Source organism: Amphibalanus amphitrite, unplaced genomic scaffold (genome assembly GCF_019059575.1).
Source record: "Amphibalanus amphitrite isolate SeventyFive unplaced genomic scaffold, NRLGWU_Aamphi_draft 000031F_arrow, whole genome shotgun sequence".
NCBI lineage: Eukaryota > Metazoa > Arthropoda > Thecostraca > Balanomorpha > Balanidae > Amphibalanus > Amphibalanus amphitrite.
In genome coordinates, this window is record NW_024881527.1 from 999959 (window position 1) to 1027362 (window position 27404).

The window sequence follows — 27404 nt, forward strand, 5'->3', positions numbered from 1 at the left end:
CCTGTATCGTCGGCCGTGTCTGTTCGCGGCTGCAGCGTCTGTGACAGCGTCCAATCAGTCATCGCTGGCGGCGAGTGTGGACGTGCGCCCGCCCGCTGCGTGTCGCCGGTCCGCCTCCTGGCACGGACCGTCTGAGGACCGACCGCCGCCGCGGCCCTCACCACAGCCGGCCGCCGGCTCTGGCCAAAGGATGGCGCCATCTCGAGCGGTCGTCTCCGGCAGCGTCCATCCGTCATGTCCAGTCAATATGCGCCATCGACCGGCGACGGCTCGAGAGCGGCGGCCGGCCGACGGCCGCGGCGCCGCCGCCCAGCGGCGCAGCGGCTCCCGTTCACTTCACCCAGTCCCATTCAACGGCGCAAACCCATTCCGCCCACTTCAGGCCAGTCCATCCAGCCATTCCATGCCAGTCCTCCCAGTCACTCCAGGCCAGTCCATCCGCTCACTTCAGTCCATTTCAGTCCACTTCTCCTCCGGAGTTAGCTTACCCTACCCCTCCCGTCCACCCTATCAACAGTTCACGCCAGTCCAGTTTATCCTATTGAACCCACTACCCAGCTTCAATCCTCTCCTCTCGACAGTCCACAATACTCTGCCTCGGTTCAGCTCTCCACACCATTTCATGCCGCTCGCTATCCATCCAAATAGAACCCGCTCCGCACCACTGTTCCCAATCTCCTCCTCACTCAACGCCACTCCCGATCACTGGATTCCATTCATCTCAATTCCATACACTCCATTTAACCCACTTTACATAACTCAACTCTACACTTCACCCTAAGAGCCCACCCCAACCCACTCCACTCTCCACACTCACTCAATTCCGCCCTTCACTTCACGTCACCTACTTTACACTTCTAACTCCTTTCATTTCTATTCCACTTCCATTCAAGCTCTACTTTATCACTGAGCCGTGGATGGACGGTGATTTAGTCCACACCTTCAGAGGCTCCCAGCCTACCCTCCCCTTTCCGGTCCACGCCCGCAGCAGGCTCCGTCATCACAGCCCCGTCGCCTCTGTCCGCCGCAGTGTGCTCTCTCATTAGCGGTCCGGTGTCGCGTCTGTCATCGCCCCACCTCTCCTCCACGAGCTCCTCCCCTCTCCACGTCAGCAGACTTCCCTATCAGATCATGTCACCCATCGCCTCCGTCTCACCATGCACCACGGAGAGCCCGCTGCTCACATCCCAAGGGAAAAGTATCCGCCAGGGGACTCACATCGACCGGGCACCACAAAAGACCCCTTCTCACCCCGGGGAGAAATACCCAACAATCGCCCAGGGGACGGGGCGTCACACTGACTGGGTTCCGCAGAATACTCTCACCATGGGGAGAAGAATCCACGAACACGCCCTGGGAACCACACCCAGCACACACCCACACCCTGGGAAAGGAGGCAGGTCATAGGGGAGCCGCAAGGGGAGGAGGCCGCTGCTGAAGTACTTACCGTGACCATGTCTACGCCCCAGTCGGCGGCAGAGGTGATGAGGTCGTGCGCGATGTTGGCGCCGCGGAACACACCCGTCCGCATCTTCAGCGTCAGCGGGATATCGATGACGGACGAGATGCTTCGGCAGGTGTTTTCTAGCATGGAGCGTTTACGCATCATAGCACTACCGCCGCCCTGTGGAGGGGAGGACAGAACGTGGTTAGAGATGCTGTGGGAGGGGGGGGGGTTCTGCAGGAGAAGGGAGGAGAAGGGCTGAAGTAAGAGGCGGAATGAGCCACCAGCAACGACCGGCAATTGCATAGCAAAAGCACACAAAACAGCAGTGCCAGCGCCCAGTCAGCTTATGAGCTGTCAGCACCGTCAACTTTTTTTTTTGCAGATTCCTAGTCCCTTACAGTTAGAAGTCCACAGTCTGCTGCAGCTCAGTCCACAGACATTAGAGGGTCAGTTATTGACAACCAATGACGGACGGTACAAAGTCAGTCGCCAGAACGCCCACCGTGGCCATTGACGATTATAACGCTTTTTTAGACGTGACGCAGAATAACCCAGAGTTGGACCGCTGACGAGGGACACAGACGGGGCAACTCGGCATGTCTCCAGCTAGTGTGAATTCATGAACGCCGTGGAACGGTGTCAGTATATTGGTGTTTCCTTGAAGAAGTTCAATAGAAGCTGGCACGTCTCGAACAGCCGCTAAAACACCGAGCATGGCTCTGACCTCCCTGCACGGTCCTCGCCCAGGATACAGTCGACCGCCGCCCGGTCCTCGGTCTCGCGGAGACCGCAGTAGCCCGACCAGCCACCGAATAAAATGCAACTGCGGTTCTGGCCGGCCGAGGCAGAGCGCCATCTTGGTGGGTAACGGCCCGGCCGGGCCGGTCGTCGCCAATATATGGAGGTCGGTCGAGACAGCCGCGGTGGTCGGCGGCAGACCACGGCGATCTCTGGGGACCGGTCCAGCGCCGGCCGGCAGCGGCCGGACACGCAGATAGACACTACAGAGGGGCGCCGCTTATGGAGACAAGGTGAACTGTGCAACGCTCGCTGATATTGGGGCGAACTGTGCCGTTCAGTGCGATGCTCATTACAGAAAGAAAGGGAAAGAGAAGAGTGAGAGGGCAAAACAGAGGGACACGGAAAATGAGAAGCAGAGTGTGATCAAAAGAGATGTGAAGTGGGTGAAGCCAACTTAGGAGTGCGGATTTGAATGTTTTTTTTTACCATGCCATGTTATAATTTAGAGAACCTAGGACCACATATGAAACTATCGAAAGCACGTCAAACTTAGCCCACCAGTGACGAACTCACAGTGATCTCAACTTTCGCTCTGAGATGTGTCTGATTGGAATAATTCTGAATATTTACTAATGTTATCTTGCGATATCAAGTAGGGCCTCTGCATTATGAAGGAATATGGATCTATGTATTATTTCATTATATTGTTGTAAAATCGCCTTCGTTCCAGAGCTGTCATATAAAGGCAATAACTTGACTGAGAGTTGGAAAAAGTTGCAACAATTATTCATAATACGGTATACATCAACGGTAAACGATAAAAGAGGTTAGCTATAGACCTACCCATTCTTTTCGATTTAGTCTAAAGCAAGCGCTTACAAAAACATTGCAGGGAGATCATGTCATTTCCGTGCCGTGCAATGTTCCGCTCACAATCAGCGGAAGAACTGTTGAGTGAAGAAAACATTACTGATCGCAATGCCATTCCAATTACTCACTATCAGGTTCCCACGAATTCATACCGAATTAAATAGATCGGTAACTGGAAAGATTGGGCTCAGAGTCGTGCGGCGCAGCATTCCACATTGGTCAGGCGCTAGCCCCACAGAGCGATGTACGCTGTAGCGCCAGTAGACATAACTAGGCTGAGCCGTGCGGTGCGGCGCAGTATCAGCCAGGCGCTCACCCACAGAGCCATCTAGTGGCAGTAAAGAAAAATATGCTGAGCCGTGCGGCGCAGCATCAATCAGGCGCTCACCCACATAGCCATCTAGTGGCAGTAGCGAAAACTAGAACGAGCCGTGCGGCGCAGCATCACCAGTGGGGCATTCCACGATAGATCGACCAAAAAAACTTAAAATTTACACCCGCATATTTTGTTTTTTGCTTAAAATTGGTCTAAGGGGTTGTGATGGGCGGGGAACCCAGCTGTGGCAAGGATTTTTTTCTTCGAACAACGGTTTCCGAGATATAGCCTCGGGCAGTTCCTGGAGGTCACGCTGCAACCCTATGTTTGGCGGCTTATAACTCAAACTATTGGTTTTCTTGATATGGTTCAACTTGATATGGTTCAACTCGCAATCAATCAACAAACGTTTTGGCTATCTCGGATTTTCGAATTTTGAAAATTTTGATCACGTGACATCTTGACCTTTTTTTCGAAGAGTGACCTTGATATTTTCCCAACTGAAAGTCGCAACTTTGTCTGATGACGATTAAAGCCTTATTAATTGTCATTGATATGCGATAATAAAAAAGGTGGCTTTCGGCCTGCGTTGACCTCAGGTCAGGTCATTTTTATGACCTTCCCATCATTACGAGCGGGAGCGACAGCGAGATCTCGAGAACAAAGCAAGATAGCGACAAGCGGTAAACGGCACAGGGTACACATGGATAAGGTCTACAATTTCTACTCAGGTCATTTTCAGGTCAGGTCAAAGATGACGTCACAGGGGTAAAAAGAAAGTCTAAATGGCGGCACTACATATACATATATGAAGTTTTTCTCGAATAATTTTCGAAGTATCCCAGCTAGGAACAAACTAATAGCACCATCGTGATCCTCTCGTCGATCCGCATCGAAACATGTGTATGTTGACCTCGAAAGGTCAAGGTCAAAAGTTGACCTTAGGTCACGTGACCTTAAGGTCGTCATATATATATCTTTCGATGGGCCTTGACGAGCTGAACACAATGAGCCTATCCGCTCGGCTGTATCTCAAACCTGCAAGGAGTTATCAGCAAAAAACATTTGGTGACCTTAATTTAATGACGTCACATGACCCAAGAGCAACGTCACAGTTGACCAAGAGCAAAAAAGGTCTCAAGGTAGTCAAAGTTAGTCGCATATGGAGTCTCTCATGGTATATTACGCAATTCCGACGCGTTTTAGTGTAAAAATAAGGGAGCTGATTTTTCCCCAATTGACTTATAATGGGGTGGTCAAGAAATTGACCTGACCTCAGGTCATCGGTATCGAAATTAAAAACGAACTGGCGCTAGGCGAAAGCAAACGGATTGGTGCCTATTCTACGGCTCTTTCTTTATTGGATTAAAAGGTACAGCCAAAACTATTTTGACTTCCTTTTTACCCCTGTGACGTCATCTTTGACCTGACCTAAAATGACCTCAGTAAAAATTGTAGACCTTATCAGTGTGAATCCTGTATCGTTTACCACTTGTCGCTATCTTGCTTTAGTCTCGAGATCTCGCTGTCGCTCCCGCTCGTAATATTGGACAGGTCATAAAAATGACCTGATCTCAGGTCAATGCAGGCCGAAAGCCACTTTTTTATTGTCGCATATGAATGACAATTGATAAGGCTTTAATCGTCATCAGACAAAATTGCGACTTTCAGTTGGGAAAATATCAACGTCACTCTTCGAAAAAAAGATCAAGATGTCACGTGATCAAAATTTTCAAAATTCGAAAATCCGAGATAGGCAAAACGTTTGTTGGTTGATTGCGAGTTGAACCATATCAAGTTTTTACCATAGAAAGCCAATAGTTTCTGAGTTATAAGCCGCCAAACATAGGGTTGCAGCGTGACCTCCAGGAACTGCCCGAGGCTATATCTCGGAAACCGTTGTTCGAAGAAAAAAATCCTTGGCACAGCTGGCTTCCCCGCCCATAACAACCCATTCGACCAATTTTAAGCAAAAAATAAAATATGAGGGTGTACGGCTTTGGTCGATCTATCGTGGAATGACCCCACTGTGCAGGCAGGCGCTAGCCCCGCAGAGCCATCTAGCGCCAGAAGCGAGAACTTGGCTGAGCTGTGCGGCGCAGCATTAGGCAGGCGCTCACCCGCAGAGCCATCTAGTGGCAGTAGCGAGCACTAGGCTGAGCCGTGCGGCGGAACATTAGGCAAGCGCACACCCAGAGCTATTTGGTGACAGTAGAGAACCGCGCTGAGCCATGCGGCACAGTATTATTCAGGCGCTTACCCGCAGAACCATCTAGCGGCTGTTACAATACCTAGGCTCCGAGTCTGGCGATGCATGAGCCGGAGAAGATACGCCCAGTCACAGAAAAAAATGACCTTAGATTTTGTGTGTTTTCTTATATCAACAAAAATATATCAGAAAATATCAGGCAAATTTAGATACCTCACATTCAAGCAAAGCTTCGCGCCACCCCACTCGATTTGGACTGCGCGAAAGGTGGGTTGGGTTAGGAAAGCTTCGCCAACCGACTTTTAAACGGAAACCATATCTGGCATATTGAGTCCCAAAGTGTGAATTATGGCATGATGATTGGGGCGTCAAAGCGTCTCAACCGCACAGTTATATGACATCATAACTTTGACTGCGCTTGTTCATTGAAATATAGACCATCAAAAGAGCTTCCAACGTTGTCTCTTAGCGATGTTTCCAACAATAACGCGGCAATCGTCGCTCAAGCCGGCTATATTTGTTCAGAATGATTCACTGCCTGTGATAATCTCAGTCCTCTTTGTTCTCACAAGTTTAAATAAGGCTTCGTGGTTTGCAAATATTTCATCGCACGATTTCTGAGGTTCACTAAGAATATCACCAGTGAGGCACTCCAGCTCGTGCTGAGATTTTATCTCAAGGGTTCTTTAAATAACACCACACTTAGCTACAGAGACGTATACATTTAATTCATACAAATCAATCTAATGACGTTCTAATGGCAGATCAAACTAAATGAACGTTCTTTTGGAATCGCTAGCAAGTCTTACTCCAAAGTTATCAAGTGATAAACTGTGATATAATGACTGAACCACAACGTTACAAAAATATCAAAACATTATCTATAGGATGCCATAATTTGTTTGGAAACTTTCAATGCATACTATTCAATGCAAAAAAATGGTTGCGCAAAAACAAAATAACTGCGTTAAATGACTTGCACAAAAATAAAAACAAAAATAAACAACGAGTTACATCAAAAAATTTACACAGGAGCCAGTTTCGGGAGTTTCTGTTTACCGGGAGGTAAACTGACGAAGGGTAACCTGACTCCAACGTGCCAAGAGATTACAATTTCAATGCATATCAAAGTTTGCGCCGCCACACTGCAGACTGTTGGCCGCTGGCCACGGCTGGCCAACTCCGAAATTCGGGCTTCAGCCGAAGGGGTGTTCTGAATGACTGTAACTGAGCCGACGGAAAGCCCGCGGTCGATGGTTCCGAGCCGGCGATGGCAGTTGTGATGCTTCAGCAGAGCATTCGATCAACCTGTGACTGCGCGGCGGGGTCCCACCGGCCACGCACTGGCCGCGGCGCCCGCCCTCTCGGTCGCGCCGACCACACAGAAACCACGATCGATGCCGGCCTATATTTGGCCCAGTGTGGCGTCTGGAGGCGCCGGCCGCGCGGGATGAAACCGACCCACACCCGGCGCCGGACCGCCCCAGCTGAGGCGGCAGCGGTGGTCGGCAGTCTCCGCACCGCGCCGCGCAGAGCCCCAGTTAAGGCAGGTCCGACACTGCATCACCGGAGACTGGCCGGACGGGGGCGGCCGACGGCGCGCCAGCCGCGGCGCCCCTCCGGCCCGGCTGCCAGCTCGAGGCTCCACAGCTCGGCTCGGATGGCTGGCGCAGCTCTTACGCACCATTTTAACGTCCGTCGCCGGCGGACATAAAGCCGAATGGTCGTCGGGCTCCGGGCGGTGACGACGGCAGCTTTGTGGCCGGCCCGGCGCCGCCCCGCACTCGGCTCTAACGGCACCATCAGTCCGCGGAGCCGGGACTGGCGGGGGCGGCCAGCCGACGCCCCGTGACCGGCCGACCTGCTCACCGCTACAGGTCACGCGCGCGCCATCAGTGTCAGCCTCGTCTGTCGGCTCCTCGGCGCGGCAGTAACGACCCAGCCGAGATGAGGAGACCTCGTGACGAGCCGCGACACGAGAGGACAGCGAGAGGCGCCGACAACAGCTTCAGATGACATCAACAAGACAGAGAGATGGGTCACCGAGAGAATGACAATACATCGCGGGGACGCTCTGGGTCGGCGTTCCCGGCCGCAGGGATACTCAGGGCTCTAGTCACTTGAAGACAGGGATATGTTATCCATTGAAGAAGCCGTTTAGCGTTTGAAGCAGCCCAGCCACTTTACCGCAGAGCAGTATGATGGCGGAAACCAGAGGAGCTCGTGGAAGAGATATCGGAAGCCATGTTTTGCGGAAAGGCTGGTGCTCGAGAAGCCATTGGCGACGTGCAAAAAAACACCACCAGACCATTAGTTACACGTCTATCGACAGGGCGCGGTCTGTCGCGCGGTCTGTCGCCAGCGGGACCTGGAAGGGAAGGCGGGGCTGCATGGAAAGTAGTGGGTGCAATGGAAGAGCATACGAGAAAGGGAGTGGGAGCAATGATACATGAGAGTCCCAAGAATACCCGCATCGTGACAATCATTCTGGGATGGTTCGAACCGTTTAAGCTCTCCAAGATTTGCATTCCTTCAATATTTCCGTGAAATGCGACCCGCTTTAGCATTCGGAGAGCTGGGGAGCCGTACAACAGTGTTCTACCGCTTCCAGGAAAAGGGGAGCCGGCAGACCTGCCGGGCTCCGTCGGGAGATGGCTCAATAGTTCCAAATGACCCCGCGGACCGTCCGCGTGGGACCGGCTCTGTCGGCCGCGCCCGGACTCTGCCGGCCGGCTCGGTTCGCGCCGCTCGGCTGCCAGCTCGCCGGCGGGCAGCGTCCGGCCGGTGCGGTGGCCGCCGCCGCTGGCACGCGCCGGTCAATGTTTATGGTGCGTTGCATCCGGCGGCGGCGCGGCGGCCTCTCGGCCCGACCCGGCGAGCGGCTAATGGCGGTAATCTACGGGTACGCCCGGCCCGCGGCCGCTCTCCGCCGCCGTGCACCGGACGGCCGGCTGCAAATCGACTGATAAATCGGCAGACGATAAGTCACCGGATTGCGCTGCGAGTCGGGTCTGTGCTGTCAGCTGTCGAGGGGAGGGTGGTGGTGGGCATGGAGGGAAGGATGAATGTGGGTGTGATGAGCTGGTAATACACATCTTGAAGACAGATATATCATACTTTTTGTGATGTCTTGGACTGGAGACATCATATGGGATAATGAACCCACCACTGCAACTGGTAAGCGCGGAATAGTGCAGTCATTGGCGAATGAACATAATTACATGCATCATCCAACAGCCCTCCGCTTTCCAGACAAGAGATCGTCTCAGCTCTGGTAGGCACAGAACCAGCGCCGAGCCGCAGCCGCTCCGTCCGCCGTTTCCCCGTCCCAGGAGGACTGAGCTGCGTCGGACAGGGCTCGGGCGCGGCCGGCGCTGCGTGAGCTCGTTCCAGCCGCCGAGCGGCCGTTCCCCGGCCAATGGACCATTGATCAAATGTCGCAGAGCGCCGGCGGACGGGCGGTAGTTCCGCTGGAGAGCGGCTCACTCCACTGAGAGCCGCGAGTCGGTCGGCGCGTCAGAATGGTGTCCGCGTCGTTTTCGGGTCGGCTGGCCGGGCCGCCCGACCCGCGACTGCCGTCTCTTGACCCGCTGGGAAGCCCCGCGGCGCCCGAGCCGAGCGGCGACAACTTGTTGTCGGCACTTACCGGGTGACACGGCGAGCATCATAGCTAATGGCTGATGTGCAACATGCAGGTGGACACGACACGACAGAGCGATGGATATGGTGGATGCGCTCAGACGGCGCCGAATAATAAATGTTTGTTTATTTATTGGAGTTTTTGGGCGCGCCGACTGCAAAGGTCAATTTGCGTCCAGAATAATAAATATTTGGTTCACCTAGACCGAAAAGACGTTTATTTTATATCCTCTCGCTATGCATTTATCAAAGATCCGTAGCCTGTGTTAGAGTAACAAATATTAAAGTTATTTTCCAGAAACGAGCAACATAAAACGATACATATTTTTAGAAACAATACAAAGATCATTTCACCACGTTTTAAAAGTATTCACACAATGCAGTTAACAAAATCTGAATCGATGCTCACGTACAGGGAAAGCGACTTTTGTTAATGACAAGTATGGCAAGATTTGATCTACGGATGAAACACTTTAAACATGTAACTGCTAGAGATCGTTGGTTTGTTCCTTCTAAAACGCAGGACATGGCATTGATCAAATGAAAATACACCGCCACACATTTCGCGTAAAACGAATCAGACCAGCACTTTAACCGGACACAAAGTCGCCCGCCGTCGTATTCTCAATGAATGGCCACATCTGGAACACTAGTCGACACTATGAGCTGACCGACTGTATAACACGGGCCATTCCAACTTTATTGCCATGCAAGTTAGTGCCCATCACAGCAGGCTAGGAGGCGGCGGGAAAGGGCCGGAACGGCACGGCCGCGGCGACTCGGGAGCCGGCGTTTGGCAGAGGGTGGCGGACCCGGGTCAGAGTGGAGAGGGAATGGGAAAGGACGGGGGAGCCCCCACAAGCTATTGATTGGGAGTGAGCATTGAGCACCAAACAAATGGCGCACAATCTCTGCTTCATGAAATAGACAGACATAGCGGTCGTCGTCGGCGACTTACAAGCTCGGCCTTTCACTGCGATACGGGGAACGTTTATATTGCTGATGTTACGCAGGACCGCTCAGACCCAACTCCAGGATAAATGTGAAGTATTTCTGGAAGAAAGGCCAAGATGGAGTCGAAAGCCGCTCGACGACGGCCAGCGAATTAGCATAATCGGGTTATCTTAGAAAGGGCAGCACCGACCATGACAAACAGTGCCCGGAGGCACACAAAAGAGAGCCTGGGCCCCGCCGTCCAGCGCTTCATTCCGCCCTCACCAGTGCTGCATGGTCAGGGTCGGTAACCCCGTGTAATACAGCGGAGGAAGACACTTCTTGGCGAGCTCCTTAGCCACTTGGAGCGAAACACGGATCCGACGGCGGTGTTCAGGGGCTCAGGGCGGCGATTTCACGGTTTTCTTGTGGGCTTTCAGCAGCACGAGCTCATGCAGAATGAGCCTATTATGACTAAAATTGGCAGTTTGATATATGTTTATGACTGCGGGGGCTCAGCAGCGACCCTTAGATATGTAGGACGCAGAAGTGATGGTGTAGGCAGACTCCAGCAGAGACGCGAGGGTTAAATGTTGGCGTCTTCATACAACCAGACAATGTGTTATTTGTAGCACTTGTGAGGCATTGTGCTGCACATTCTACACGACATGCAAGTGTTTTCTCTGACGTGAGAGTAATGACGCGCAGAAAAGAGGCGGCAAAAGTTTATTCACTATGAAGTCTAAGGCAAGCTTTATTTTCTAGCCTGGCGAACCTGCTTTTCTAGAAATAGCCACTAACGTGAACCCCGGACTGTGCACGACAAAACAGCTCGGGTAGGTACGGGGACCCGCAGTTGCTACTGTACACGAACCCCAAGTCTAACCGTCTGTCCTGTCCAGTAACAACCGATAACATTGATATCGACTGCCAGTCCCTGTACAAGAGCAGCTGAGGTTTTCTGTGCGTGCCCTCTGACATCTTATCGTTGTTACCTGTGTGGGTGCTGGGACAATTTACTCTGGGTCGCTGTACAGTAGCAATTGCGGGTCCCCGTACCTCATAGTTCGTTCGCAGGACATCTATGACGGAGTTAGAGGTCAATCGCCTCCGTCGTCCGTCTAGTGCCCATGAGCGGTCCACTGGCTCCTAGAACGTCTGTCAGTCCACCCGGCCGACCGTCCGTTCGGTCAGTAGCAATGATCGGCTCTAGAGCCCTAATGCTACCCTTTCTTTCCGTCCAGCAGTTCATGAGCGGCCCGTGATGCTAGTGCCGACCGGCAACCTCATTAACTTTGATATACGGCCACCGTGAAGCCAGCCAATTGTTGGAAGGCATCAAAATATATAATCAAACTGCTTAATAAGTGGCCAGCTCGGCAGTTTAACACATACGACCAGAGAGCTATCATTTTTCATCAAAATATGTTAGCTCCGCTGCTGGGACTCCCTACCTCACAGCGCCGCCTTTTGATTACATACGACACCCATTTACCTCAAATGACCTACGGTCGGAGCTGAAATAGCCTGTTGACGATGTGGTATGTAGAGATTCCAAGAATGCTCGTAAAATTCACCGGAATCCTGGCAGTACAGTCAACCTGCCGCGAACGCTTCCCTGTCCCGACTGGAGCATCCCAGAGCAGGCGGTCGTCCGTACGGCACAAATGACATTGGACGACTTCTGAGGCGATCGGCCAACTTCTGATGGGCCGAGTGAATCAGAATTCGTCGAATCCCGGATATGGTTCCGGTCCGAGAGGCGGCCAGAGAAGAGGCTCCTGCGAGCGGTACAAGGAACCGGCAGAGGGCGGGGAGGAGAGAAGAGAGGAGAGAGCATAGAGCGGCGCTGGCCGGCCTCCAACCGGCATGTATTGACGTGTTTGTGACCATTGATCTCGACTCAATTTGGGCAGTCAAACTGGGAGTTATGGCTCCCGCTAGGCCAGGTGGCAGGCAGGCCAGTATGGATTCGATGCAGATTCTCTCCGAGACAGAACAGCAGGGCTTGTAGCAGATCAGACGTTCCAGTCCAGTTATAGGAGTGTCTTCAAGGAACATGTGGCTGTCGATACCATGATGTTCTTTTGAGAACACAAAATGTCCAGTGGTAACATAAATTCGGCAATGTCCCCTATCCAGCAGTAACATTCGGCCCGCTATGTCGAATGTTCGGCTGTAATATTCTGTCGGAAATGCCCAATGTCTTATGATGGCAATTTATCCAAAACGTCTGTCCCGTGATCCTTCTACCCAGTATCCAAGCCGTTCAGTTAAAAGTTGACAAGGCTAAGGGTGCTGGATCGGTTCCTTTCCAATTCCCCTCGCCCGCGTCCGTTTCCTCCCTCGCCTCGCGTCTCTAATCCCTCAGAGTCGCCGAGCTCCTCACACCCTCCCGTCGTGGGTTTGCCCTGTTAGCGGACGGACCGTTTTCGTCCGTTAGAGCGCAGCTCCGTTTGACCAGCTGCCAAAGGATAGAAACAATCTATGGCCAGCCGAGTTGGAAGGTAGTTTGGCGAGGAGTGCTGACTTCAGTCGGCTGACGCTGTCACAGACCAACGAGCGTTCCAAAGTTAGGATTAATTTTAATATGACAAGAATCCTTCCTCAACTACCGTCTAAGCCACTAGCCACTAAGCAAATGTCGACCAGTATCACATTCAAAACACCCACCGCCCGCCACACTCCACCCACCGCCCGCCACCCACCGCCCACGCCCGTCGTCCACGGCCGTTTCCATTCGCTACCGAACAGGGGCTGTCGAGTGGAAGGCAGTCTCGGCCGTCAGTCTCCCGGCAGGCTCCGATTTACGCCCACAACCGGTCCTGTCTGTTTGCATCTGCAACTGCGGCCACTCCCAGCAGAGCGCGCCGCGCCGGGGCGGGGGCGGGGGCGGGGGCGGCGAGATGAACGGCACGACACGGTTACAAAGGCGTCCGACGGCTCAACGCCGGCGCCGCCCGAGCGGCCGCTGCGACAGCCGACGGCGGCGGCGACGCACACAAATGATGCACGCGCCATATGGTGTGGCGGCAGAGCCGTGATTGTCCCGCGCCGTGACGAATACGGATGACCGGCCAAGGACGGGGGATTCGCGCGGACGGACGGCGGAGACACTAAAAATAACCACACGAAGAATGGTGAGGAGAATAAACAGCACAACACGCCGCACTGGCTGGTAGGCAGGCATGCCTTACCAAAGTACGAAACTGATTTATTGGTCATTCGCTACAGTCCTAACTCGATTTGAGGGAATGGGTTGCGCGTGTGGTGGGTCCATCAATTTTAGAATCGCCGCAATACTGTATACACTTCAGCGGGCAGCGTGGCCATTTGCCCGTATGAGATATAGAGCGAGGCCCATACACCGAAATACTAGCAACTCTTGAGCTGAAGCACGCAGTTAAACTGTAAATCACATACTTCTCGCATAAAGTATGAGTAATCGAGTTAGATTTTGGCCGGGAAGGTCGCTTCTAAAAAGATAGCTTCATTTTCAGAAATGGTTCAGGATTCAGTATCTCCAAGTTTGTGATAGCTGGATTCAAACAGAATTAAATACAAACTCCTGACTGGCAAGTTTTCCGTCTCTGCCGAAAATAATGCCCAGCCCGTCTGTAGGAGACCCCAGCAGCCGACTGGCGTGTCCCACCGCCGCCGGACCGCCCGTCTGCCCGGCCGCCGCTCACTGATGAGCCCCGGGGTCGCGCCCCGCTCCGAGACAGACCGCAGCTCGACTGGAAACACGATATCGGAGTCGATCGCACGTCAGGCCCACACCGTATCGACAACAGCCGCCGCGGGCTGCTCGGTGCGGAATGACTGCGGTGTATGGCAGACTCCGACCGGGATACATCGTCAGACAGTGCTTCACATAGTGCTGAATGACTGAATGTGGCCGCACGACGGGCGGAGGGTGGGTGGGTAATAAGGACCGGAGTTCTGACGCCAGTGTGTAGCTAACCACCTGGGCCCGATCTGTAGACATACCCAGGGTACAGAAAACGAACTCTTCTCTGAGTGAGATGCTCCTCTCAACATAAAACTAATCAAAGATATTGGTATGTGTCGGGTATGTCTTCCAGTATCGGCTACGGCAAGTCCGTTGGCGCGCCGTGATTTCACTACGGTGCGAGCGACTTTAGCGAGTGTCATTTGAGCGAACGTCATTTGAGCGAACCATTTTCAGCGACTGGCAGCTCACTCTTAGCGAATATCAAATTGAGCGATTATCAAATATAGCGAGTATCAATTTAAGCGAAAGCTATGTTCCAGCGACATCTATTTCGTCGACTACAGTTTGAGCGACTGTCATTTCAGCGAAACACTTCATCGTCCCGTAACGGTGTTTTTTTTTTTTTTTTACTTTTGCGAGCGTACGTACAAAGAATGTTTCCGGAACTTTTCATGGTTATCCGGAACTGGATGGCGATTGGCGGATGTCACGTTCAAAGTTCTGTTTGCCAATAATGGTGACCAAACGTTTATTCAGAGATTCATATTGCTTGTGCTGTTTTTCGCGAAATTCCCCCGCTTGAATTTGGATCAGTTCCCCATGTTTAAAATTTGTTCTTGCCCCAAGCAACGTGCGAATTTCCAGATATTTGGGTGAGGTCCCTGAAACATAGACTGGATCCCCCTGTGCCATCCCTCGAATTTATTATTGGTCCTTGACATTCCTTCCGTCGTCCTATCTCTCACGTTCCACATTTCCAGATCAAAGTTGCATAATGAGGCCAGATATTTTTGTGGTTTCCAAGCTTAAAAGCAAATTTTTAAGTTGCCGCGCGCAGCTTGAAGCATGACACATACCAAGCGGGCATTCCAAGGGCAAGAATTCCCGAAAAGTAGCAAATGATTGACTTCCGTCGCGTTCGGTTTCGCTGTAACTGTATTCGCTCAATTGGTCCCCCATTGACCTCCATATATTCGCTCAATCTGGTCTCGCTGATTCTGGTCCTCGCTTAAGTTGATAATCGCTGTGATTGAATTCGCCGACTTGACAATCGCTGAAAAAGTCAATCGCTTAAATTGATAATCGCTGAAAAGGCTTCGCTCAAATGTCGTTCGCTGAAATGACGCTCGCTCAGGTGTCGCAGAACCATTTCACTGGCCTGGGTACGCATTACAGGGACTGACTGTTTCCTGTCGTGGAGCCACTTACCTTATTGTAGATCAGGAACGAACTGAGTGTGGTCTGCCGTGGCCTCACTGACCCGCACACGGCACACACCAGGGACTGACCCGACAGACTGAATGTGACCTATGCTGACCCCAACAGACTGACTGTGGCCTGTCCTGACCCGACTGACTGTGGCCTGTTCTGGCCCGACAGACTGACTGACTGTGATCTGTGCTGACCCCGACTGACCTGCTGGTAGACCAGGTCGATCGGACAGCCGAGGTTAATGTCGATGAAGTCCAGCTCACAGGTCTCGTTCAGCAGCTGGGCACACCGGGTTAACACGCCCGGGTTGTTGCCGCAGATCTGTGAAACGAACAAGGTTAGACACACTGTCAAAATCGGGGGAGGTTCAAAAAGCTATCTCTCGTTGAAAACAATGGGTTGTTACTCACACCCGAGCAGGACACGTAAGGCAATACCTTTTCAAGCTAATAATTCAGCAAATCCCCACAAAACATGCGGCACCTTCTTCCATTTCCCTGACCCCAACATCTGATAATCATTTGCGCAATGCCAAAAGCCCGTGTCTTATTCCCCACGAATGGCCCAACCAGCGCCACTGAGCGTCCTCTCCTCACCTGGGCGCCGAACACCTTCTCGGAATGGTGCCGTCGCACGAGCGCCCACTCGGCCTGGGCGCCCTGTAGCAGGTTGGTAGCCATGGCCATCTCTCCGCACGTGATGTCGGCACCCAGTCGTCGGCACAGTCGGCGGAACGGCAGGTTACCGACCGTGGTGAGCGGCGCAAGGTACAGCTGGTCCTGCCAGTCCACCTGCCGGGGTACGGAGGTGTGAGGTACAGTCACGGGGGTACAGAAGTGTGAGGTACAGTCACTGCAGCGGCGCCAAGTACAACTGGTCCTGCCAGTCCACCTGCCGGAAGGTGTACAACAGGCGTGAGGTACTGCCTACCAGGAGGCAAGGAACGGTGAGATATAGCTGCAGCAGCGGCACCAAAGACATACAGCTGGTCTTACCAATACATGTGACCGCATCACCAGCAGAGCATACAGTAAACATTCCATGTAAGGTATTGCACGGATAATGCCTCAGCCAGTTATCCAGCACAAAATGCACACGTTCCGCACCGAGTAGCGTCAGACACCAGCCCGTCTCCCTGCCTCTCATAGACCGCTCGCCTCGCCCCTCCCCTCTCCCGGACTGCTGGACCCGCTGATCGCTCCTGGGCTACACAGTGAAGGCGGGCACGGTCGGCGGCCGGCGGCTACCGGCCCGCGGCACGACGGTCATCGTTTGGTAGAGCAACTCCGGGTCAGAGCCGCCGGGCCACGAGAATGGCTGGGTAGGTGAACAACGGACCAAACCCAAGCTACCGAGCAGCTCTGTGTAACTACTTAGTCAAGAAGAAACTCTAACTGCCAAGGAAATAAAAGGTTTTATTATAATGATTCAAGAGTTGAAACTATTTTACAACTTCTCAACAGAAACATATGACAAGAGTGAAGAGCCACAATATGTCGTTATTGGTAATAAAACTTGTAGCACACAACTTCTCAAGGGTCAAAGCCCGACCACTCATAATGGGTTAGGTAATAAGCAAACCACGAAATAGTCCAGGACGAGGTACAGCAAGCCGTACATACGCGTAACAACAAAAAGGCAGCAATGAGCGGAGCGAGGGCTTACGAAGCTTCCTGTGATGCGATGAAAAATTGGCACGAATCGCATCCCGTACAGAGCCGCGGTACAAAACGGTCCGCAGCTTTCTCTACAGTTTCTCTCAGAGGTGACTGAAAAGGTTGCCTCAATACTACGCCCCGGTACCCCAAAAGCTTTAACACCAACCAAGCCGTACTTAGGATAACAAAACATAGTGCAGAAGGCGCAGGAAAGCGCCCTAGATGCTCAAGCTCCATCTAGCCAAATCCTATTCTGAAAACGGTAGTGAAAATCTGCTTATTCTCAAGAAAAAGATAATCCTGCGATTTCCGGAGCTCAGCTGCTCGGGCCCCGAGATGTGAGTAGCTTTCAGCGAGCGTTGGGCAGTTGATCTGGCTCGACAAAACACAGCGACGACACACTGCAGATATCAGCGAAAAAGTTATTGGTGAAGCAGCAAGAAGTTTGGTGGACTGTGGACGTGGAGCATGCACCTTTTGTGTATAATTTTAGTAGACGTTCGTTGTGCTGAGAGAAAGGGAAACTACGAACGCATTCAAAATGCAGCTATCATAGTCGCCGTTTAGTCTTTCCAATATGAATATTTTTCATTTAGGTAAAGCATATTAAGCACAAGCATTCAAAACGTAGAAATCCAGTTAAAACCTTTTCAACAAAATCGTTTGTAAGCCACTCCAAAATGTTTCAAAACATAAATTACGACGCTATTACGGGTCGTCAACGGTGATGTAGAATCAATAAAAAACTACATCTGTTTCCATTCGTACTTGTTATCGAAATTGCAATGTCCTCTTTCTGGACGTTTGAGGTGACATTTGAATTAGACAATGGCTTACATTAGGATTAATGCTGGCAATAAGGAAACGGTCTCATTTTTATCAAAACATGACCGGACACGCTAGCATAGTCCAGAGACCTATAGATGCGAGAAGAATTCTGAACTTTTATCATTAAGCCCAAAATATAATTAGATTAAAAGTATAGGACTATTATTGACGTTGAGAGAACCGCAAGCAGTAATCATGGGAACGATTGAGGAGCTGACCATTATCTTCACTGCTATAATGTTCTAATTTCCTCGACTTGGGGTGCGAACATCAAACAGATACACTCTGTATAGACGTCCACTCTGGTTCCTACAAGCGCATGATAACTCCAGCTGCACCCCACAAATAAGGTTGAACCGAAAAATATAAATTTTAGACGTCGATAATCGTATCGCATCGAATTAGGTGACAGCACGCAATCTGCGCTGACCCCTCGAGGGCTGCCTCCGTCTCGATTTACGTACCCTCTACATCATGTGGCGCCACCAGACGTAAACTGTAGTTGGCTTTAGTGCGCTGTCAGGTCGCTGTTTTAGATTAGCATACTGTCAGGTTGTTCGCGTTTCTCAGCTTATCATCGGTGAAATTCACGTAGGGTGTAACACGTGAATTAAATTTACCGAAAGGCCGAAAACGCAATCATGTAACTTCCATATACGGCAAAACCAACAGCATCCTGATAAAAAAAACAGCAATCGAACAACACCGTCTGTGGCTACATCTCACTCTCTCATTATATGTACAGTGTACAGATGGCAGCACCAGGCCCCTGTGCTGTTTAGGTAGGTCTTGACTGTTTCAGTGTACCAGTACCTATTCCGCACTTTACCGTACGTACACCAGCTTTCATGTGTCTGAATGACTGTACCCTTCTGTAAATTACCAGCTGACAGAAAATATCACAACTCAAAACTCTTTTTCGTGTCCCAATGTCGTTAAAACGGATGCCTTGGATACATGCACCAGATGGCAGCACATTGCTGTTGTCATTTAACCGAGCAAAGCGACCGGTACCATAAGGCCCAGTGGCAAATTGTGCCATTAGACTGTACCGCAGAAGGCTTGAAATTATACAGCAGACAGAGTACAAGTTCCCATGTCTCACCCAGGCTCAGCAGCATCTTACCTTCTTTTTCTCGGCCGGTCGGGGCTTCACGAGGTCTGTGTCCGAGTGGGATCCAATCGGCTTCTCCAAGCAGACCGTCGACTGAGCGCTGTCCCCACGTCCGTCGACCGGTCTAGTAGTGTTCCCTGCTGCCACCGACACCACACCGGGAGCAGGAGACGTGTTCATGTCCGCCACAGCGGGGCCTTCCGCGGAGATGGCGTCCTGGCCCGGAGCGGGAGCCGCGGTAGTTCCAGAGGTAGCTACACAGGTGTCCGAGGGGACAGCTGGGTCGGTAGCAGTAGAAGTGGTTGTCTCAGAGCCGGCTGCGGCGGCAGGAGCAGTTTCAGGGGTCGTCATGGGGACATCTGGTCCCACGCCGTTCTGAGCTGGCGGCACCTCTCCGGTCCCCTCGGCCGGCCGCCGGCCCGGTCTCTGTCTCTGCCCGCCCCTCTGTGCCGACGACGGCCGCCGGTCGAACCGCTGCACCGCCGCGTTAGACACCGAGAAGTCGTAGCGGCGCTTCCAGAGCTGCCGCTGTACATCCTTGGTGAGCGCGTTCCGCGTGGGGCGCAGCGCCTGGTAGGCAGCCCACTTCTCCGGATCCCCCTCGCTGCTCCGGTGCTCCGGCGTGGTGTGCGACGCACCGAATCTGGTGGGTACACAGAAAGCATGCGTGACATGTCTGCCACTCACAAGATATCCCGTGGCCTCTTTCCATAGATACAGCTGACACCCATCAGAAGCAGAAGGCAACCCAGATGTTCCGTCCTTTCTCCCTTGTTAACGGTCCCACGACCAAGCCCCACCTAGTCACCGGTATTACGTTACTGCTTCATCCTCTGGGCAGCTGCAGCCCTAGGTCCCGCCCCATCTGCCTGGTCAGTGGTGACACATTTCATCCCAGTCCCCTGCTAGCGGTGTCAAGTGACCCCTTTCCCATCCTCTGGTGAGCATCCCCTCAAATCCCAGTCGGTGATCCCGCCCTACTCTGTCAACAGTATCACGTCCCTCCCATCCTCTGGTCAGTGGTTCTCACTCCTTCCCATCTGCCCTGTCCTCACCTGCAGGTCAGCCCGGACGGACAGCGGCCGTGCTCCTCGTACATATAGCAGCGCGGCCCGAGGTCAGCCGGCTTCTTGGCCAGGTAGGCGGCCGGGTCGTGTAGGAAGTGACACTGGCCGGGGAAGGTGCAGCGCGGCTCCGGCTCCGAGGCCAGCACGTCCTTCAGCACCGGACACAACTTCTCAGAGGGCGGCTGACGAGCTCGGCCCGGACGCTGCTTGTTACGGCCTGCGGTGAGCACAGGGGTTAGGATGTCACAATCACCATTTTAGTAAAAAATAGTGCCACAGTCAGCACTAAGCATAGTGTATAAAAAGGCAGCAAGTGAAGCATGCACTAGCATCAGATTGCACTCACCTCGCTGTTTTTCTTTCTGGTGGCCTGCTTCCTTTTCTTGCCCATCATCCACAGGTTGTGCATTGTCTGCACTGCTGGTTTCTGGTGCTCCATCATCAGACAGTTTGATTCTTTTGGCTGTTACATCCTCAGAGAGGTCGCTCTTGCTTTCTTCATTCTGTGGCTCCCCTGCACCATCTTTATTTATAGGCAACAGAAATCTGTAACATTGATGACAGCCGTAACTATAACTGAATGTCGCCATCAGACATCCCCAAAGGTAGGCATCTTAGAGTCCTACTGGTCTTACTTTCTTTATAAATGTCCTCATAAACACCTATTAAAAACAAAAAAAGTAAATATGGGGTGGTAACACTTGACATGCTATGAAACTTCAAAACTAACCAGCACAGAAGGCTAACTTTGGTTAATTTTGAAGGTTAATTTCATCAGTAAGTCTATTTCAGGACAGAATCTGAATGTAACCAAAATAAACTTACTCTGCTTTGATAGCAGCCTCCCCTGGCCTGTAGACCGGATCCATCTTGCATTCATTGCTGTCAGCCATTGTCACCTGAAAAGAAAAATCAGTAGGTACTTAAGGTTAGGTACAAGGTCCTCAGCCACAACTGTATGGGGATCTGCAGTTGACAACTTGACACCTGACCTCACTGTGTACAGTGTACACTGCAGTGTGAACAATATTAACCCGCGCACCGACGGGGGGCGGATATCCGCCCCCTGAGGAAATTTGGTACCACTATTCGCTCATCAATTTTACACATGGTGACTGGTGTGCAAGTTTGAACCTCCTAACTTTTAAGGTCAGGTCACAAGACACAAGGTCACTTTGAATGACCCAACCTCAAGTCACTTTTTTGCAACTTTGTCACCGTGCCAGAGCTACAGTAGATGTCGGAGGCCTTTGAAAGTCGCAGGATGTTATAAGGTCATTAGTAGCTACAATCTGTAGGTATATCTCGGAATTTTGATATCGATGACCTAAGGTCAGGTCAATTTCTCGACCTCCCCATTATAAGTTAATGGGGGAAAAATCAACTTCCTGTTTTTACCACTAAAACCGGTCGGAATGGCTCCATAAACCATACCTACATGACTTCATATACGATCAACCTTCACTATCTTGAGGTCTGTTTTGCTGGTGGGCAGCTGTAAGGTCATGTGATGTCATCAAAGGTCACCAATGATCTTTTGCCAATAACTCCGTACAGGAACAAGATACAGACGCGCGGATAGTCTCATTGATATTTGTATACCATTCGACTCAGCTCGACGAGCTGAATCGAATGGTATAAATAATAAAAAATCTCAATTTCGAAAAATTTGGCACTTGAGGATGCCAAATTTTTGGCATGTGAGGATGTTTTTGCTGAGAACTGTCGAATATGGCCCATAGCCGAAGCCGGAGCCGGAGCCGTCAAAAAGGGGGCGACTCCGGCTCCTTTTTTTGAAGAGGAAAAAATTATTGACCTAGTTCGGTTTGACAGTTCAAAGAAGTAAAACATGCAGTAGGTATTCAAGATATGAAAATAGCCTTGTTATGCAAATACAGAAGCAATGTGCTCCAATCCCATCTTCGGTCGGAGAGGCCATCATAACCTAGCGTTTTCATTGTAGTTAAATCAATCTGCCATCTTTTTTTCTTTCACCCGTTTCTAATTGCATAGGGGATGTGCTGAGTATTGGAGCCGGAGCCGGGGCCGCCATGGCATTTCACCAGGAGCCGGAGCCGTAGCTGATTTTTTTCTCCGGAGCCGTCTGAAATTTCCACGGGTCCCCATCCCTGCTTTCTAGTCAAGCTCCTTGTTGTGTCTGCAACATTAAAGGGACCCTCCCACCTTAACATTAGATTTGAGTTGAGATAGCCAAAATGGGGTCCCTGGCTCATAATTACCGGTTTCGGCACTCACAACATCGAGAATTGAGAAATGCCTTAAATCGGAAATATTGAGTTTCAAAATTGCAGCATTTTGATCCAGAGGGGCTAATGCATTTGAATACCCCTCTGAATGTGTGACGTCAGCGCAGATCTAACTATTTTTAAATGTTTGACTAAAACGTTTTGTAGCACGCGGTGATATATGCTGCTTTGCGCGCAATGAGTGCCGCACTTTCAGCTGCCAAACTATTGCTTCCAAATAATGTCGCTAGGAACAGCGGGGGCCGGGGATCCCAAAAAGTAAACAAAAGTAAAAGCCTAATATCTTGAAAACTGGTGAATATTTTTCGGTGAAATTTGGTAGATATTCGTTTTCGGTCTTTCTGAACCGAGCGACATCACTTTCATGCCAATTCATAAACTTTTTTGAAGGTGGGAGGGTCCCTTTAAACAACAGTGCCGGATCTTTCCAATCAAGAAAAATGGAAACGCAAGCATTTCATTCATTCATTGAGCCGAAACAATTATAGCACCACATTGAACCAAGTTTCGAGCCAATTTCAAATTCCTTTTCAAAGGTTATACATTTCTTCACATTTTTCATCAGAGAAACAATTTCATTTTTCGCTCACTGTTACTCTCGCCCTATCGCTTTTACATACACCTTGTTGGAACAGAACACTCCTCATGCGTCTGACTATCTCCGCGTGGAGGATGTCGTGTGCAAGGTGTGCCCAGTGAGAGTCAAGCCGGTTTTTGAATAGGTTCATGGTGTTGGAACTTGGAAGCGACGACCGCTGGTCCCTGGACTGGTAGAATGTTCATCATTGAGGACGCAGATGGAGAACGCCCTGTGCTGAATCCTTTCAGTCTTCATCAACACATTTACTGGTTCGCAGGGACAGTGACACCAGCTTTACAGATATCGGGAAATGTTTATCTTTCATTGCGGATGTTTTGATGAAAACAAATAGGTACCTAGTCAACTTTTGTAGTTGTATTTTCAGGCCTGTTCATCTTACAGTTATCAATTTTTACCTCGCACTCTTACCTCGTTGGGTTGGGTTCCTTCGTGCCTCGCTTGTCTCCTCGTCGCTTGGTAGGAAGGGGTCAACTTCAAAGTTCAATCGAGGCCATCTATAGAGTTCAATGCGCGCCCCCAGCCTGAGTCATGCCATGTGGTAGAGAATACAAATGCGTTTAGCATGGTGTTAGAAACACAGCTATTCGAAGCTTCCTGCGCACAACGCTATCGCAAGACAAAATGAAAATGAACCAATCAGCGCATGATATTTCACTTATTTCGCAGATAAAATTAACAATAATATTTACGAACACGCCATTTCATGAGTCAGCTGCGCCGTTTTTGAGAAACAATTCCCTATGGTGCCGCTAAAAAGCTGCATTCATCATCATCACCATCATGATCATCATCATTTATATTTCATCCGTTGTAAGCATCACTGATCACAGGTCAACAATCTGACGAATGACGAAATGCCATGGGCGCAAGCATCATTCTGGGCCATCAGCCATCGCAGTGAGTCAGCCATAGGCGGCGAAACGGGGAGGGCACCGGGGCACCGTGCCCCCCTTTGATTTTGGCATTTTAGCATTAGCCCTATGGGCGTTGCATGGAAAAAATGAGACCACATGGTGTGTCGTTTCGGGAACTAGCGACCCGCGGCCGGGCGCCGCGGGGAGGTGCCCGCCATAGGGTTTTGGGGCTATTTTTTCACGTTTCGGTCTGAATCGTGAAAAGTACTGGTCGTAGCAAATATGTTCCCTGGTTTCTGAATTTTCAGCCCACGTGGAATGCGATAGCACAAGAGTCATTTTCGTACAGACAAAACTGTGCCCGCGTTTTTTGGTCAAAGTAAAAATGTTCAGCAGCTTTTAACACGTGGGCCGCCGCAAAACAGGGTACACCGGAGGACTTACGATTCAATATCTCCTAAGCCATCATAGATAGCAAATATGTTCCCTGGATCTATGTAGATAATACTTTAGAGAACACTTCAGGCCAAAAATTGTTTCTCGACAACTTACACCCAGCCCGCGTTTTTGGCTTAAATGCAATGCAACACGGCAGCCGACCTTTAGGGCTCAGTTAGCGAGTTCATTTTTTAGCGAGCACTTCGAGCATTTCAGCGTTCGATGAAATGACATATTTTTTCAACGCAGTCGTTTCTTCATTTGCATCTAAACGCGACCTATATGATAATGTGATTGTATCGTCACACTAGAAGGTGTAATTCATGGTAATTTATAGGGCTAATTCTCGGCGCACAGCAGCAGACGGACACCGACTGACCCACCATCTAAAGGCAGTTTGGCGAAGCAGTATCGTGAATCACAGCCGCGAGATGTCCCTAGCGTAGAACACCGTCTGTTTGCCCAGTTTAAATACGTGATGTTTGCCCTCTGTCAACCCCTCAGTCATGGGGTTGGGGTCGCGGATGAATGGGCGACCGCCCGCCGCGCGGGGAGGGGGCTGCTCCCCTGACCCGGACCGCCACGGCATGGGGACGGTCCCACACTCGCGTGCCTCACGTCACCGCCTCACACCGGTCAATTACGCTGGTTTTGAGGAACCGCCCATTGTGGTGGTGGGTGATCCAACGCAGACCATGCCAGAACCCCACTGAGGGGGTATCACCCGTGTCAGCTTTCAGACCCATGATATCCCCATACCGAAAGCGACGTTCCAAAGAGCAATATGCCTTTAGTGGGCATTATTGATGTTTAATTCGAGAATGTATGCATGGATGTAAGCAAATACCTACATGATATGTTGAAGTACCTACTCCAACTGTACAACTCTGGCCTCTCAGCTCAGGAATAAACTTTTCTTACTTTAAAGACAGATTTTTAGTGACTTAACACTCGCACATACATATAGCGGGGTCGAACAGACCCCTCCCGGTTTTTCGCGAATAATTCGCGCAAAAAGCGGCCGATCGCGACGAAACTTTCAGTACCCTCGAGTTAATCAATTTTACACTTACTCTTAAAATTTAATGACCCTGACCCCAATGACCTTTGACCTGTGGTCTGATTCTCGAGACCATGTTCGACCGGAATCGCGAATTAGCGTACATATGCCGGCTGAGGCTCACATTATCCGCGCAATTTCCATGCTTTTTTTGGTGTGGGTTTCAAGGTCCCGTGAAGGTCAGGTCAAAGTCATTGACCTTTGATGACCTTGCTTCACTATTTCGAGTTTTACATGTTTCTATGGTAGTTTCTGGGGCTGATTTCGAATTCCCATTTGGAGATTTATGAAATAGTTTTGGTGCCCTCGTATGCTACGAAGCTGTCAAGTGGTCAACACCTGCTATGGATGGCCGGCAGGTCACCTAATGGTTGACCTGACCTGACCTGACCCGACCTGGCCTAAATACATTAAGACATCAAAGGTATGTGATCAAATCTAACATGAACTACGTGTTCAGCACCCCACAAAATCTCTTTTTCAACCTCACTTTACGAACTTCCAGCAAGTCCCGATTTTCCCGATTTTTGGGTCATTGACCTGACCTGGAAGGTCAACCAGTGACATAAATAAGACCATAAAATTGGGTATCATCGGCTTACTTTCGTTGCGGGCAACGCGCTCGTTTTTTTTTTTCTGCGAAGCTCTAGCTCCATCAGAGGCCAAACGGCAAGAAGAGCCAACGGACCCCCCCCCCCCCCATATACGTTAGACGCTGGCAAACACGAATACGGGCGAGGGTTAAAACGAAGGAGGAATATACGAGCGAACGGACCGCGCAAGCGAAGCGAAATCTTTTTAACCCTCGCCGGCACAGGCCATTTTGCGTCCATCGACGGCACAAGGGTACATCGACGGTACGACCCCTCCTCGCGTTTGCCCCTGATCGAGCTACAGCTTCGCGGAAAAAACGAGCGTGTTGCCCGTCACGAGAGGAAGCCGGTGATATCCAATTTTAAGGTCCTAGGTCATCGGGAGACCTTCCAGGTCAGGTCAATGACCCGAAAATCGGGAAAATCGGGACCTGTTAAAAAGTCGTAAAGTGTGGCTGCTATGGGGTTTTCCGGGGTGCTGATCACGAATATCGTGTTAGTTTTGATCAGAGATTTTGTTTCTAAGCATTTAAACCAGGTCGGGTCAGGTCAGGTCAGGTCAACCGGTAGGGGTCGTGACGGGTATTCGTAGTACGTGTCAACTGCCTCTGACAGCTTCGTAACATGTTACGAAGGCAACAAAACTACTTCGTAAATGTACAAATGGTTGCTAAATTCGAAATCAGCTCCAAAAACTAGCATAGTAACATGTAAAACTCCAAAAAGTGAACCGAGGTCACCAAAGGCCAATGACTTGACCTGACCTTCAGGTGACCTTGACAACCACCCTAATGCATGAGAAGAACATCAAATCACATGTTGGAACGTTTGAAATCACGAAAAGCTTGCAAACGCGCGGCTAAAGCGAGCCGACATACGACGAATCGCGATTCCGGTCAAGCATGGTCTCGGAAAAGAGGTTACAGGTCAAAGGTCATTTGGGTCAGGGTCATGAAATTTTCAGAGTAGGTGTAAAATTAATCAATACGAGGGTACCGAAAGTTTCGTCGCGATCGGCCGCTTTTTACGCGAGTTATTCGCGACAAACCTTAGGGGAGGGGGTGCATCAACCCCCACCCCTGTGCCGGCGATTAACCCTCGCCGTATTGATGTTTTTCCAGCCGCGAACGTATAAGGGGGGGGACGGACCCCCCCCTTGCCGTTTCGCCCCTGATCGGGCTAGAGCTTCGCAAAAAAAAAACGAGCGTGTTGCCCGTGACGAGAGGAAGCCGATGATACCCAATTTTAAGGTCCTAGGTCATCGGTTGACCTTCCAGGTCATATCAATGACCCAAAAGTCGGGAAAATCGGGACCTGTTAGAAAGTCGTAAAGCGTGGCTGCTATGACGTTTTTCGGGGTGCTGATCACGAATATCATGTTAGTTTTGACCACAGATGATGTGTTCATGCATTTAGGCCAGGTCGGGTCAGGTCAGGTCAGGTCAACCAGTAAGGGTATTCGTAGTAGGTGGCAACCGCCTCTGACAGCTTCGAACATGTTACGAAGGTGCCAAAACTACTTCGTAAATGTTCATATGGTTGCTAAATTCGAATTCAGCTCCAAAAACTGGCCTCGAAACATGTAAAACTTGAAAAAGTGAA

The 27404-nt window shown here is 50.8% G+C and overlaps 1 protein-coding gene across 1 annotated transcript in view; it reads right to left on the bottom strand.

The window, feature by feature from the left end:
- LOC122367701 (tRNA-dihydrouridine(47) synthase [NAD(P)(+)]-like) overlaps window positions 1–23567 on the bottom strand; it is a 45360-nt gene extending 21793 nt beyond the window's left edge. The window contains exons 1-8 of the mRNA XM_043341041.1: window positions 23266–23567; window positions 20815–20888; window positions 20336–20535; window positions 19978–20206; window positions 18935–19565; window positions 15919–16113; window positions 15527–15643; window positions 1448–1624 (exon numbers count right to left, since the gene is read on the bottom strand). Of these exons, the coding sequence (XP_043196976.1) occupies window positions 1448–1624; window positions 15527–15643; window positions 15919–16113; window positions 18935–19565; window positions 19978–20206; window positions 20336–20535; window positions 20815–20882 (1617 nt within the window). The 5' untranslated portion in view covers window positions 20883–20888; window positions 23266–23567. The remainder of the gene's footprint in view (window positions 1–1447; window positions 1625–15526; window positions 15644–15918; window positions 16114–18934; window positions 19566–19977; window positions 20207–20335; window positions 20536–20814; window positions 20889–23265) is intronic.
- Between the last annotated feature and the right edge of the window lie 3837 nt (window positions 23568–27404).